This window comes from Narcine bancroftii, chromosome 3 (genome assembly GCF_036971445.1).
Source record: "Narcine bancroftii isolate sNarBan1 chromosome 3, sNarBan1.hap1, whole genome shotgun sequence".
In the NCBI taxonomy this organism is placed as follows: Eukaryota; Metazoa; Chordata; class Chondrichthyes; order Torpediniformes; family Narcinidae; genus Narcine; species Narcine bancroftii.
The window spans coordinates 42,523,729-42,539,548 of record NC_091471.1 but is presented as its reverse complement, the minus strand read 5'-3'; the positions used below and the strand labels follow the sequence as shown (position 1 = coordinate 42,539,548).

Sequence of the window (15,820 nt, the reverse complement as noted above, 5' to 3'; positions counted from 1 at the left end):
AGACTACAAGCAGTGACAAGACCTCCTTCCTGATAATTCTTAACACCAGTACCCCAAAAGGCTGGGAACTTAGCCCCTTACTGTCTGCCTAATACACTCATGACCCTGTGATAATACTGGTAAAATTTATTTTAAGCTTGCAGATGACACTGCCATCGTGGAGCTGGTCACTGACTTGAGGAATGGTGAGGAGCACACATTTCCATATGTATTAATGGTGCTGAGGTGGAGAACTTCAAGTTTTTAAAGATTTAATATCTCCCACCATGTTGATGATAGGACCAAAAAACTGTGCCATCAAGTGTACTTTCTCAGAAGAATGACAAAATTCAGCATGTTCAGGTGTTAGGAAAAGGAAACCGTGATTGACAAAATAGGTGAGGCAGCTAGTCAAGCGGAAGAAGAAACATATATTAGTTACAGGAAGGAGGAAACACGAAAGGATCATGAGAAGTATACGATGTCCAGGAAGGAGCTTAAGAAAAGATTTAGGAGAAAGGACTTCAAACAGGGCATTAGTAGGCCTTGGCATGTAGGAATGAGGAAAATCCCAAGATGTTTTATCCTTATGTGAAGAACAGAAGGATGATATAAGAATGAAGGTGAGGTCAATAAAGGATAAAGGAGACAATATGGATGTGGAGGTGGTTGGTGGGGTCCTAAATGAATACTTAGCTTCAGTATTCACAAGAGAAAAGGACCTTGATCAGTGCGAGGTCAGAATATTGCAGGCTTGTGTGCTGGATGATGTTGAGCTGAAGGAAGAGGAAGTGTTGGATCTTCTCAAAAACATTGAAATTGATAAGTCCCTGGGGCAGGATGCGATATATCCCAGGTCGCTATGGGAAGTAAGGTGCAATGGCTATGAACTTTGAATCCTCTTTGGCTACAGGGAAGATGCTGAAAAATTTTTAAATGGTAAATGTGGTCCCCTTGTTTTAAAAAAAGGTAATAGGGAGAATCCTAGGAATTATAGAGTGGTAGGTGTGTAAACTATTGGAGAGGATGCTTAAGGATAGGATATATGAGCATTTGGAGAAATACAGTCTACTCAAGAATAGTTTTATGACTAAGTGAAGGGAAGGGAAGATTGTGCCTCAGAAGTCTAATTGAGTTTTTTGAAGATGCAGGGAAGGGAAATTAATGAAGGTAGGCCGGTCGATGTGGTCTGTTTGAATTTTAGTAAGGCATTAGATAAATTCCCCCATGAGAGACTTGTTCAGAAAGTTATAAGACATGGGATGCATGGAACCTTGGATGTGTGGATAAGAAAATGACTTGCATGTAGAAAACAGAGAGTAGTAGTGGAAGAAGAGTATTCTGTCTGGAGGCCAGTGACGAGTGGAGTTATGCAAGGATCTGTTCTAGATTCTCCCACTCTTTGTGATTTGTATAAATGACCTAGATGAAGAGGTGGAAGGATGGGTCAGTAAGTTTGTGGATGATACAAAGGTTGGAGGAGTTGTGGATGGAGCAGAAAGGTGTTGAAGGTTACAAAACAATGTAGACAAGATGTAGAGATGGGTGGAAAAGTGGCAGATGGAGTTCAATCCGGATAAGTGTGAGCTGATGCATTTTGGAAGGACAAACCAGAAGGCTGAGTACAGGGTTAATAATCATTTAGTTAAGAGTGTGGATGAACAGAGAGACCTTGGGGTCCAAATCCATACATCCCTTAAGGTCATTGTGCAGGTTAATAGGATTGTTAAGAAGGCCTATGAGATGTAGGGCTTCAATAAAAGGGGGGTTGAATTTAAAAGTCAAGAAGTCATGTGGAAATTCTACAAATCTCTGGTGAGACCAGACATAGAGTATTCCATTCAGTTCTGCTCACCTCATTATCTGAAGGATATGGAAGCTATGGCGAAGGAACAGAGAAGATTTGCCAGGATGTTGTCTGAATTGGAAAATAAGTCTTATGAGGCAAGGTTAGCAGAGCTGGGACTTTTCTGTTTGGAGTGTAGATGGATGAATGGAAACTTAATGGAGGTCTACAAGGTTATGAGAAGCATAGATAAAGTGGAGAGCCAATGTTTTTATCCCAGGGCAGGTATAGCAAGCATCAGAGGACATGGATATAAGTGAAAGGAGGGAAGTTTAGGGGAGATATCAGGGGCAAATTTTTAACTCAGAGTGTTATGGGTGCCTGGAATGCCTTGCCAAGGATGGTGGTGGAGGCTGAAACATTAGGCGCCTTTAAAAGACTATCAGACAGGCACATGGATGGAAGACAAATAGAGGGTTATGGTGTAGGGAGGGTTTAGTACATTTTTAAGGAATATTTGGGTTGGCAAAACATTGAGGACTGATGGGCCTATACTGCGTTGTAGTGTTCTATGTTCCTGAGGTCTCCCATAAACATTTATAGATGCACTGGAGAAAGTATCCTGCCTGTCCAACCAATGGTGCAAAAAACTGCAGAGTTGCGAATACAGCTCTGGCCATCATGCAAACCAGCCTCCTCTCTGTCAACTCAGTCTATGCCTTCTCTGTCTCAGGAAAGCTGCTGAGATATTAAAGGACAGGTCATGCATGCACCCATCTTCCCACTTCTTCAGACCTTATGATTCAAGGAAGGTAATTAGTCAAATAGTCAAAGATGGATGGGGCCTAGGACACAATTACAAATGCACAGAAGTGTACAGACTATGTGCAGGAATTGCTGCCAAATAAGATTAATGTAGATGAGCCATCACAAACAAGATGGGCCAAAGGGCCTGATACTGTGCTGATTGATTCTATCATTCTAATTTCTTCAATGTGCATAAAGGTGTAACAAGGTATAACTAATGCTTTCCATCTGTGCTTACATTTTGTGAAGAAAGTGAAAATCAATGGCTTCATCGCTGCAAGTTCTTGAGTATGAGCTTACCCATTCATACAGCCAACAAAACATATCAATATTATTATACCAGCTGACTTTCCAAAGACAGTTTACAAAGACTCACCAGCCTCATACGTTGTAGCATGTGCTGTCATACTCCATGTGCTTGACCGTCGCCCTTTGGTTATCATGATAGAGAACTCATACATGGTGTTGGGTTTGAGATTTGTAACCGTGTGACTCAATGTCGTTGCCTCCACAGACTATATAATTAAAAGGGAGGAAGCACTGGAGCTGAGTTATTGATTAGACAGATAATGTACTTCAAGAAAATTTAATTCTGAAACTTCCTCACTTGGCTAATAGAAATTTGCCCTTACAGAATTCACAAATTACATACTAAAATTTAGAAGAGAATACTTTTTTTCAGGCAATATATGTAAAAAAAAATCAAATAATCAAAATAAAAACTTTTCTTGTCTCATGTCTTTTGACGTGTGCATCGATGACGCAGTTTCATGTCACAGAAAATCACAATATGAACGGTTTTCTAGGAACAAAAAGCTGTGATCACGGAATCAGGAAGAATGCTTGCTAGCAGCTGTACTCTGAGGAGTTTGAAGAGATTTGATATGTCACCAAGGACTCTTAGAATTTTCCACAGATGTACCATGGGGAGCATTCTGGCTGGTTACATCACTGGCAGGCTACAGAGGAGTGTAAACACAGCCAACACTTTCATGGTCATTAGTGTTCTCTTCATTAAGGATATCTAATGTACGATGTGGTGCCTCAAAAATGTAGCCTCTACCTCAAGGACCCTCACCACCCAGGCCATGACCTTTTCTCACTGCTACCATCAGGAAGGAGGTACAGGAGCCTGATGACACACACTCTACATTATAAAAACAGCTTCTTCCCCTCTACTACTAGATTTCCGAACTAACAATTATTCTGCATAAAATTGCTGCCGCAAAACAACAAATTTCATGACACGTGCTCGTGACAATAAATTTGATTCTGATACTGATTCTGACATGGTCATCATCAGGTACTACAAATGTAACTTTGATGCCATCTGCAGTCTGTGGGCAGCTGATCAGGTAAGATGTATCCTATGACAGGAAAGTCCAATGTCTCTACCTTGGCAGCACACAAGATATCAGGAACTCTGGAGCAGACTGAGGTGAAATGCTCAAGAGAAAAAAACATGTCAGACTGGTCTTTCTTTCACCTTAAAAGATTGGTTTGGAAAAGAGCAACCGATTGTTTCCCATGGAATTTGTGCATGGCAGCCCAGTATTATAAGGTTGGCATACTAATTAGACTGCGATTGAGCCCAGACATAAAGAAAATTCAAGACAACAGATTTTGCAGGTAATTAAGTTTATAACAAATTCTGTTGTTACATTAGTTGATTATAATTAACTGTACAGAGCCCAGCAGGTGAATGCAGAATTTTCCTGCTGTGTTTTATTCATTTATCCAGTAAAACATCAGTAGTTTTGTTTTGTCTAGTGTAGGAATGGCGTCGTCTACATTGTTTTTGTGTAATCTCCAGATGTGTAGGTAGCATTATGGTTTGGAAGAATGAATCTCCTTTTTTACTGTCTACTCTTTTACCGTCTGGTCTTAAATGACAATAAAGGCATCATATCATATTGTATCACAGAAGTGTTTTCTTTGTCCTACCAACTTCTTTAATCAAAGGAACTAAACAGCATAATGAAGCAACAAATGATTTTAATTTCAAATTACAGATTCAACTTCAAACTTGTATATGTCCACATATAAGGTAACTGGGTTAAAATATGAAATGCTCATTTTATTTCTTGGTACCACGTTTCCATTTTTACGCTGATCATGGTCCTTGACTGCTATATGCTTCTCTAGAATCGGCCAATGTGCAGTGCCTCCTCTCACTCCACATTAGTAAAAACTTGAGCCTTGCCAAGAAACCCTGTCTTTAAACGTTTAAAAACATGGGTAACTGGTCACTGAGAGATTTATTGCAATAAGCCTGCCCAGGGAGTGTAAGCAGAGCACACCCTGGAATCCTGGCTGGTTGTTAACTGTTCAACAGCTGCTGCAAATGGCAATTGTTAACTCTGTTAGACAGATCTTTAATACATTTTTATTATTTTAATATAACACTACTATTAATCCAGCTTCCCATACAACTCCTGGTTTTAACATGATAACTTAAAGGTTGAAATAGCGTCTTATTAAGCTGACATATACAGTAATATCATAAAAAGAAAGAAGCTTCATGTGAATGTTCACTTACTTTGTACTTAGCGTTTGCAGTGTAGCTTGTCTTCCATCGAACAGTATAAAAACGGATGTCTGATGATACCTTCTGGTTTTTAGGCACCGAGTTATCCGCCCAGCTGACCCTGACAGAGTCATGACTGACAGCGACTGCTTGGACACCTACAGGTGGTAGCATGGGGGTGGAGGTATCTGGAACTGAGGTAGGGAGGTCATCGAACAAATGAAACAAATCAACATCTAAGGGATCAACAGGGTCTGGGACATGGCAGTAAAGAAAACATGCATCAAATCAAGGAGCAGAGAGAGGAAACAGTGGCAATATACAAGAAGTGATAATACAAAATAAAATGGTATGAAATGAAAAAGAAAATTATACAAAAAGATCGTGTTAATTCAGTCAGTCAAGCCATCAGATTCAGCAAACATGAATAATTCAACGCTGATGAATAATGGGGCAATTTCATTAAATTATGCCGAAGCTAAATGTGGTTCTAAAACCATGTTGATGTGTTGTTTTCTTTGATCAAGGTACATAACCTTGCTCATGTATTGTGGTTAGCTCTTGGTTTGCACTGATGCTGTGGCTTTAATATGTTCCAACATATATGACAAGAGTTTTCTCAATAAAGCTTAACAGTGAACCACATCAGGAGATAAAAAGCCATTGACCACAGAGCACCGCAAAGGAGGAAAGAGGCATGCTGAGGCTGAGACCTTCAGAAGAAAATCCATTCTGTGCTTATTTCTTTTTTCCAATTGTTCTTCAGCTTGACAAACAGCAGCAGCTCATCTTCTGACTCAGCATGTTGGAGCGTTCAGGACAACACTGAATTTACCAAACTTTGAAAACCAGCATTCCCGGTTTATATGAGGAAAGTAATCAAGCTGAAAGGTTAACTACTACTCTCATTACAAATGCTGCATGCCCTGCTGAGTGTCTCTCATGTTTTGTAGCTATTACAGACATTCAGTATTCTGTGGCATCATACAAAATCCAACGGGAACTCAGCAGGTCAGGCCGCATCCATGAAAAACAAGAGAGTCAACATTTTGGCCCAAAACGTTCATCTATCTCCTTCCATGGATGGAGCCTGACCTGCTGAGTTCCTCCACTGTTTATTATGTTGCTCCAATTTTCCAATATAGGTACACAATCATTTATCCGGAACCCTTGGGGGACAGTGTGTCCCGAATTTCAGATTTTTTCAGATTTCAGAAAGCCAGATTTAAACCCACCCGAATTGTGCTGCCCATCTCACCACGCCCCCCCTCACCCACCTGACTCGCACTGTCGGTCTTCCACCCAACCGACTCACGGAGCCGATCTCTAGCCCGCCCAACTTGCACTCCCAGTCTCTCCCCCTCACCTGCCTGACTCGTGCTGCTGGTCTCTCGCCTGCCCAACTCGCGCTGCCAGCCTCTCCCCCTGGTCCGCCTGACATACGCTGCCGGTCTCTCCCCCAAGCGACTCGTGCTGCTGGTCTCTCCCCCTCGCCCGTCTAACACACGCTGCCAGTCTCTCTCCCACGCGTGACTTTTGCTGCTGGTCTCTGCCCCTCGCCTGCCCGACTCGCACTGCCAGTCTCTCTCCCACGCGTGACTTGTGCTGCTGGTCTCTGCCCCTCGCTTGCCCGACTCGCACTGCCAATCTCTCGCCCGCCCAAATCGCACTGCCGGTTTCTCCCCCTCACCTGCCTGACTCGCACTGCCAGTCTCTCCCCCGCCCAACTTGCACTGCCGGTCTCTCCCCCTCACCCGCCTGACACGCACTACTAGTCTCTCCCCCACGCAACTCGTGCTGCTGGTCTCTCCCCCTCGTCCACCTGACACACATTGCCGGTCTCTCCCCCGCGTGACTCGTGCTGCTGGTCACTCCCCCTCGCCTGCCCGACTCGCGCTGCCAGTCTCTCACCCGCCCAACTCGCACTGCCTATCTCTCCCCCTCACCTGCCCGACTCGCGCTGCTGGTCTCCCGCCCGCCCGACTTGCGCTGCTGGTCTCTCCCCCTCACCCGCCTAACACGCACTACTGGTCTCTCCCCCACACAACTCGTGCTGCTGGTCTCTCCCCCTCGCCCACCTGACACACATTGCCGGTCTCTCCCCCGCGTGACTCGTGCTGCTGGTCTCTCCCCTTCGCCTGCCCGACTCGTGCTGCCAGTCTCTCACCTGCCCAACTTGCACTGCCTATCTCTCCCCCTCACCCGCCTGACTCGCGCTGCTGGTCTCCCGCCCGCCCGACTTGCGCTGCTGGTCTCTCCCCCTCGCCCGCCCGACTCGTATTTCCGGTCTCTCATCCGCCCGACTCGCGCTGCCAGTCTCTCCTTCTCGCCTGCCCGACTCACACTGCCTTCTCTTTCCCCACTTGCCGGATTTTGGAGCTTTCCGGATTTTAGGTGTCCAGATAGTGTACCTGTATTTGCAATCTTTCCTCTTTGCCTGCAATATTTTGTATTTCAGTTCCAGCATTTATTCTCTCTCTCCTTCCCTTCCTTCTTACTTTTCCTTTGATTAACAGCTCCTCAAATCTCATCAGCTCCAATGATACCTCCCTCTCTGAGTTGCCATCACGATCACTTGTCTCATTCAGTTCCCCTTGGTCTATCACAGACGTTGTTCTCTACACCCATTCCTCCTTATCTTAATTTATGTTTAATTTATTACTTTTCTCAATTCTGAAAAAATGTAATTAACTTGAAATGTTAACACTGTTTCTTTCTCCACAGTTGTTCCCTGACTTTCTGAGGATTTCAGGCATTTCTGTTTTTATTTGCGATTCCTCACTACAGGCCTCCATCCAGTTGTAGTGCAATTGTATTTTTTTATATATTTTATAAGATGGACCCCAAGCAATTCTTTGAGCAGATGAGAACTTTAACAATTGGTTATTTGGGTAATGCCAAAATATCTCTCTTGCAAAGTCTATTCTCACTTTATTGCAAAAAATCACCTCAGCAAGCAGGGTTCACATGCAGTATACCATGGTGAAATAGCTATGGACTACAATAATTGTCTGGCTTGTTTGCCACGACACTTTTGACACTTACGCTCTTTCCAGTAATCGCAGGATAATAATTTGACTCTTTGTGGGATTCAAAATTGGTTTTACCTTCCTACACAAAACTTCATTCCTGGAAGACCAAAACTTGTTAAAGTGAAGTCCCAGAGGTCATGAGATCAATTTGCCTTTAAGTCTCCATGTTACACCATAGAAAAGGACTAACAGAAATTTGCAATGCCTTAATTAACTCTTCCAAAAGTTATCTGTGTCTCATCAAAACCATTGTGTTCCCCCCCACCCCCCCACCCCCATTGCTGAACTGAAAGTGAGGAATCAGTCTAATTTTGTGAGAGATATATGTGAATGAAATCTATAGAACTTTATAAATCAGAGAGAGACCAATCATGTATTTGTTGATTCAAACATTTGATGATGAATATTGCTTTTTTTAGTTTCAATAATTTCAGTTAATTTTTTTCTCCTATTGTTTGGAATTTCAACTTCTATGATGCAATCAAAAAGTGACTTAATCACAATCAGATTGTAATGAAGATCGATATAAACTCCTGTTACAGCCTGTATAATGGAAAAAAAATCAGTTTAATCAAATCTATATGAATGAGGATCCTTTGTATGATAAGGAGGATACTTAGAAAGCTGAAGAGAAGGACACAAGAGTACCTGGAGGTCATTCAGAAAAAGGGGAAGACCCCATTCTCAATTTTTCTGGAGGTTGCTAACTCTCAGAAGGGATTATTAAATCATTATTTGATGACATAAGTTGAAGAGCAATGAGGAAGACGAAACTGAACCTGGAAGAATGAAGAAGGTATAAGGCAGGAGTAAAGAAAATGGCAAAACGCGGGTTGGAAAGATTCACCAAAAATTTGCACAGAGAAAGGAGGTTGGCTTGAAAGTGTCTTTTTCACTGAGCTTTGGTCAGCAAAACAATACTGCCAGCACCTGGTCATTTCACTTTAAGTCTCTCTACATTAACCTCTGCTTTTGATTGACAATAATGATGTTTAAAATAATTTAAAACTATGGAGAAAAGTTATAGCTAGTGGACCTATTCTGTGTGTTGGGATGAGTGTCTGTGCATTAAGGATAAACCAGAAGAGGAAATTTGAATAAAGCAGATTATTAGGCCAGATTTCCAAATCTGAACTTCAGTTCAAATAAAGATCCTTATTTATGATATTTCTTTCAAGCTCAACATTGTTGAGCATATATCAGCTTTTAAACAAGCAGTTATTCTTTTAAAAATATGCAGATGCTTACACCAAGAGACAGATGAACAAATAGATTCTATCAGAGAGCAAAGGCCTAAAAACTCATTGAACTGAGGCATTAATTCTGTTTCCCTCTACTCTTTACGCTTCTTGTAGAATATTCTACCTGAGAGTGGGGTCAATAGTTTGACACAAAAAGCTGTTAGCCAGGCAATTCAATTAAATAGAGTTGGTGACTACTTTACAATGGAAATCTTTGCATGCAAAGGTCAGGTTGTTTTTAATCAATAACTGGCAAAAGTGTGGAATTGACACGAGGATCAAAAGCAGCCAATAATATGGATTCGTATCTGTGTCCATAAAAGGCACTTGAGACACATTTTCAGAACAATTATGAAGATTGCTTAACATTGATCTACATCAGCGTGTTAAAAAAGGGTAATTTCCATTAAGAGCCATTCAAAATAAATTCTGCATCATTGTATAATATAATAGCCAGATGCTTAGAACTCCTCAATCCTAAACCTTCCAAACAGAACAAAATCTTATCAAAGCTATGGGTGAAAAAATGCTATGAGCTCTTGATACTATGAGAATTACTGAGTACAATATACAAAATGAAAACAAAATAGAATCATCCAAAATAATTGAAGCACTAAGATCCACAGTGGAGAAAATGGATGTGTTTACTTGGTGAGAAAAACAGGTAGGCTATTGAACATTGAAGTTCATTCATAAAGCCCTCAGGACACTGTGCAGCAGATAAATAAGCAGGTTTTGGAAAGGTGCAAAAGTAACAGGGAGACTTCAACTTCCATAATACTTACTGTCACCTCTTGATTGCAAGAGGAGAATTGTCAGGTGTGTCCAAGAAGGATTCCTGATGCAGTATGTGGACAAGCTGACTTGAAGGAAGGCCACACTAGATACTGGGTAATGAACCTGGTCAGGTACTCTAACAGACCTCTTGGTGGGGGAGCATTTCAGTGATAGCGACCTCAACTCCTTGACCTTTAGCATAGATATGGACAAGAATAAGAGAAGAGCAAATGATAAAGTGCCTAATCGGGGAAGGGCTAATTCTGATGAGATTAGTCAGAAACTTGGGAAAGTATATTGGGAACAGATGTTCTCAGGGAAAAGCACAGAAATAATGTGGAGGATGTTTAGGAATCACTTGTGCAAGGTTCTAGATAAGTTTATCCCACTGAGACAAGGAAAACATTGGAGGATAAGGGAACATAATGACAAAAGAGGTTAAACATCTAGTTAAGAGGAAGAAGCAAGAATAGATACGGTTTAAGAAGCAAAAGACAAGAGGGCTCATGAGAATTATATAGTAACCAGAGAGGAACTTAAGAGAGTTAGAAGGGGCATCAGAAGGCTTACATAAGAAGGATGGAAAACGTAAAGACGTTCTATGCATACGTAAATAATAAAATGATTATGTTTAATCATAAAGGATTAACAATCGAGCCATTAACCACGTACTCCATCTTCATGCGTTACTCAAAATGGATCACTTCACACTTATCTAGGTTGAAATGCCATCAGTTTTCCACCCAACTATGCATCCTGTCTATATCCTGTTGCAATCTACGACAGCCTTCTATATTATCCACAACACATTAAAATTTCATGTCATCTGCAAAGTTACTGATAAATCTTTCCACTTGCGACAGAGGAAATAGGTGAAGGCGGATTGAATACTTTGCTTCAATGTTCAACAGAGTGATATTGGTCAATGAGTGATCAGAATAGAACAAGTCATCCATGGCCACGGGTTGGGGGGGAGGTGGGGGGGAGTGGAACTAAAGGATTGGAGAATGGCAAAATAAGTCCTCTTGTTTAAAAGAGGTAAGAGGGAGAATCCTGGGAATTAAAGACCAGTGAGTCTTCTGCCAGTGGTGGGAAAACTATTGGAGAATATACTTAGGGACAGGATTTATGAACATTTAGAGAAACATGATCTTCTCAAAGATAGTCAGCTTTGCTTTGTTAGAGCCAGTTTGTGCCTCATAAATCTAATTGGGTTTTTTGAGGAAGTAACAAAAGAAATTGATGAAGGATGAATAGGGTATATATAGATTTTAGTAAGGCATTTGACAAGGAACCCCCTCCCCCCGCCGCCCCCGGTAGACTCAATAATAAGGACATAAGTCATGTGATCCATGGAACCTTGGCTGTTTGGATTCAGAATTGGCTTGCGTGCAGAAAACAGAGTGCAGTAGTAGATAGAACATATTCTGTCTAGGAGTCATTAACTAGTTAGTTCTGCAGGGATCCCTTCTGTGACTCCTGCTCTTCCTGATTTTTATAAATGACCTGGACACAGAAGTGGAAGGATTTATCAGTAACTTTGCAGATGACATGAAGTTTTAATGTGTCGTAGATTGCAACAGGATATAGACAGGATGCAAAGTTGGGCGGAGAAGTGACGGTGTTTCAACCTGGATAAGTGTGAAGTGATCCTTTTTGGGTAACGCATGAAGATGGAGTACGTGGTTAATGGCTCGATTGTTAAAAGTGTGGAAGAACAATGGGTCACTGGGCTGCAACTCTAGTTGAACAGGCTTATGGTATGCTGGGCTTTATTAGTCAGGGATTGAGTTCAAGAGCCCAGAGATAATGTTGCAGCTCGAAAAGCTCTAGTTAGACCACAGTTGGAATATTGCATTCAGTTCTGATCAGCGCATTACAGGATGTCGAAACTCTGAAGAGGGTGCAGAATAGATTGACTAGGATATTGCCTGGATTGGAGAATATATTGAATCAATACATGGAACTACAATGAATAAAATTTGGCTGGAGGAAGGGCAGGATTACCTGATGCAGGTGCTGGTGTTTAGATGTTTTAAAAGGAATAGGATTGGGGTAGAAAAGGAGGGAGATTTGCATTACTGGTCAGGGACAGTATCATTGCTTTAGAATGGGAGGATGCTGTAGAGGGAGTGTCCAGTGAGTTGGTGTGGGTGGAAGTCAGAAATAGGAAAGGAGCTATCTCTGTGCTGGGCCTCCAAATGTCCTCAGGACACTAAGGAGCAGATAAGTAGGCAGATTCTGGAATGGTTCAGGGTTGTAGTTATGGGTGACTTCAACTTCCCTAATATTGACTGGAACCTCATGACTGCAAGAGGGATGGATGGGGATGAATTTGTCAGGTGTGCTCAGAAAGGATTCCTGACACAGGATGTGGACAAGAAGACGAGAGGAGAGGCCATACTGGATCTAATACTGGGCAATTAACCTGGTCAGGTGGCAGTCCTCTAGGTGGGGGACTATTTTGGTGAGAGTGACCATAACTCCCTATGCTCCAACATTGCTATGGAAAAGGATAAAAACAGCCAAAATAGGAATGTGCTTAAGTGGGGAAAGGCTAATTATGAAGGGATGAGGCAGGAACTAGAGAAAATTGGAAACAGATGTTCAAGGGTGAAAGCACAGAAGTAATGTGGAGGATGTTAAGAGACCATTTGTGCTGGGTTCAGGAAGGTTTATCTCACTAGGACAAGGAAAATATGGTAGGAAAATGGAACCGTGGTTGATTAAGCAGCTGAAGCAAATAGTTAAGAGGAAGAAAGAAGCATATGTTAGATATAGGAGGCAGGAAGCAGGAAAGCCTCATGAGAAATATATGGTAGCCAGGAAGGAGCTTAAGAAAAGACTTAGGAGAGTTTGAAGGGGGCATGAGAAGGTTTTGGCGTGTAGAATTATGGAGAACCCCAAGGAGTTCTATGCGTATGTGAAGAATAGAAGGGTGAAAGAATGAAAGTGGGGCCGCTAAAGGATAAAGGAGGTAACATGTGTCTGGAGGTAGAGGAAGTTGGGGAGGTCCTAAATGAATATTTTGCTTCAGTATTCACAAGAGAAAAGGACCTTGATCAGGGCGAGGTCAAAATAAAACAGGCCTCTGTGCTGAACAATGTGGAGATTAAGTGTTGGATCTTCTTAAAAGCATCAAGATTGATAAACTCCTGGGGCCAGATGCGATATACCCCAAGCTGCTGTAGGAAGTGAGGCAAGAGATAACTGAGGCAATGGTAATGATCTTTAAATCCTTTTTGGCCACAGGGGAGGTGTCAGAGGATTGGAGAATGGCAAATATAGTCCCCTAGTTTAAAAAAGGTAATAGGGAGAACCTGGGAATTTTAGACCGGTGAGTCTCGCTTCAGTGGTGTACAAACTAATGGAGAGGATTCTTAAGGATAGGATCTATGAGCATTTGGAGAAGTCAAGGCTACTCAAGGTTAGACCGGTGAGTCTCGCTTCAGTGGTGTACAAACTAATGGAGAGGATTCTTAAGGATAGGATCTATGAGCATTTGGAGAAGTCAAGGCTACTCAAGGATAGTCAGCATGGCTTTGAGAAGGGAAGGTCGTGCTTTATGAGCTCAACTGAGTTTTCTGAGGAGGCAACAAAAGAAATTGGTGAGGGTAGGGTGGTAAATGTGATCTACATGGATTTTAGCAAGGCATATGACAAGGTCCCCCACAAGAGACTCATCCAGAAAGGCAAAAGGCATGGGATCAATGGAACCTTGGCTATGTATATAAAAAAATTGGGTTGCAGGCAAAAAGCAGAGTAGTTGTGGAAGGAAGGTATTCTGCCTGGAGGTCAGTGACTAGTGGAGTGCTGCAAGAATCTGATCTTGGACCCCTGCTCTTTATGATTTTTATAAATGACCTGGATGAAAAATTGGAAGAATGTGTCAGTACGTTTGCTGATGACAAGAAGGTTGGAGGAGTTGTGGTTGGAGCTGAAGGTGTGGAAGCGATGGAGAGGGTTTAGAGGAGATTTATCAGAATGTTTCCTGGATTGGGAAACAAGTCTTATGGGGCAAGGTTAGTAGAATTGGGACTTTTCTCTTTGGAGTGTAGAAGGATGAGAGGTCTACAAGATTATGAGAGGCATAAATAAGGTGGACAGCTAGCCCCTATTTCCCAGGGCATAAATAGCAAACACCAGAGGATATATGTGCAAGTGAAGGAAGGGAAATTTAGGGACAGCATCAGGGGTAAGTATTTTTATGCAGAGAGTTGTGGGTACCTGAAATACATTCCCAGGGATTGTGTTGGAGGCTGAATCATTAAGGGGCATTTATAAGAGACTCTTAGACAGGCACATGGCTGAAAGGAAATAGAGGGTTACAGGATAGGGTGGGCTTAGTATTTTATTAAGGAATATATGGATCAGCACAAGATCGAGGGCATAAGGGCCTTTACTGTGCTGTAGTGTTCTATGTTCTATATCTTATGAGGCAAGGTTAATGGAGCAAGGGCTTTTCCATTTGGAGTGAAGAAGGATGAGAGGTGGCTTAATACAAAATTATGAGAGGCACAGATAAGGTAGACAGCCAGCACATTTTCTTCCCTCGGTGAGAATAGCAAATAGCAGAGGACATCGGCTTAAGGTGAGGGGAAGAAATTTTATTGGAGAAGTCAGAGCAATTTAATAGTGGATGTCTGGAATCTAATGCCAGGGATAGTGATGGAGGCTGTTACAATACAGAGGTTTAAAAGATTCTTAGACAGGCAAAGGGATATGGATTTGATGTAGGAAAGGTTTAGTTTGTTGAGTAGGTTTACAAGGAAGGCACAATATCATGGTCTGAAGTACCTGTAATTTGCTGTGATGTTCTATGTTTTACATAAACGGTGCAGATTTTCGGTTTAAACACAGGTTAAACTAAAAAAAATGGATAAATGTTGGGAAATATAAGTGAATCCTTGACAGGAAAAATAATCAACATGAAAATAAATAAATCACTGGAGAAACTCAGCGATTCAAGCAGCATTTGTGGAGGTTGATGTTTTGGGTTGAACCAAAATATTGACCATCCTTTTGCCTTCACAATGATGCCTGATGAGTTGAATTCCTTAAAATGTTTTTTTTATTCCCTTTAAAATTATTACAATCTGTAAATTGTTGCTATTCATTTCAAGCATTTCTAGGCATTGCCAACAAAGCTAGTGTTCATTACCCATTGCTAACTGCTCTTGAAAATGGAATGGAAATCTGCCCTCCTGAATTCCCACAGTGTGGTTGATGAGAAAGTTGCTGGGCCTGGTGATGGTGAAGAACTTGCAATTTGTGTCTAAGTTAAGGGTATGACTTGGAGGTTAATGTAAATGTAGGGGTGTTCGATTTGTAACTCATGTTGTTTTGGTAGTAGACATTGCTGGTTGGGAATCTTGTCACTTGTAAATGGTACACAATCTGTCATTGTGGTTTGGTGATGGAGTGAATCAATACTTAGGGTGGGGTGTCAGTTAGTTGGGCTTCTTTACTCTGGATGGTGTCCAGATCTTGAGAGCTGTTAGATTTGCAATCCTCCAAGTTAATAGAGTATTGCATCATACTACTAATTTATGCCTTTGGTGTGTGTGCCTGCATGTGCGTGCTCATGCGGGCGTGCATGAGTGTTAAAGAGAGAGAAGGAGGGGACAGATTAACAGAGATAGAAGGAGGAGAAAGAGAGGGGGCAGAGAAG

At 41.9% G+C, this 15,820-nt stretch overlaps 1 protein-coding gene across 1 annotated transcript in view; it reads right to left on the bottom strand.

Moving 5' to 3' along the window:
• dcc (DCC netrin 1 receptor) overlaps window positions 1-15,820 on the bottom strand; it is a 718,171-nt gene that overhangs the window by 102,761 nt on the left and 599,590 nt on the right. Inside the window, exons 17-18 of the mRNA XM_069923064.1 lie at window positions 5,112-5,293; window positions 2,949-3,087 (exon numbers count right to left, since the gene is read on the bottom strand). Of these exons, the coding sequence (XP_069779165.1) occupies window positions 2,949-3,087; window positions 5,112-5,293 (321 nt within the window). The remainder of the gene's footprint in view (window positions 1-2,948; window positions 3,088-5,111; window positions 5,294-15,820) is intronic.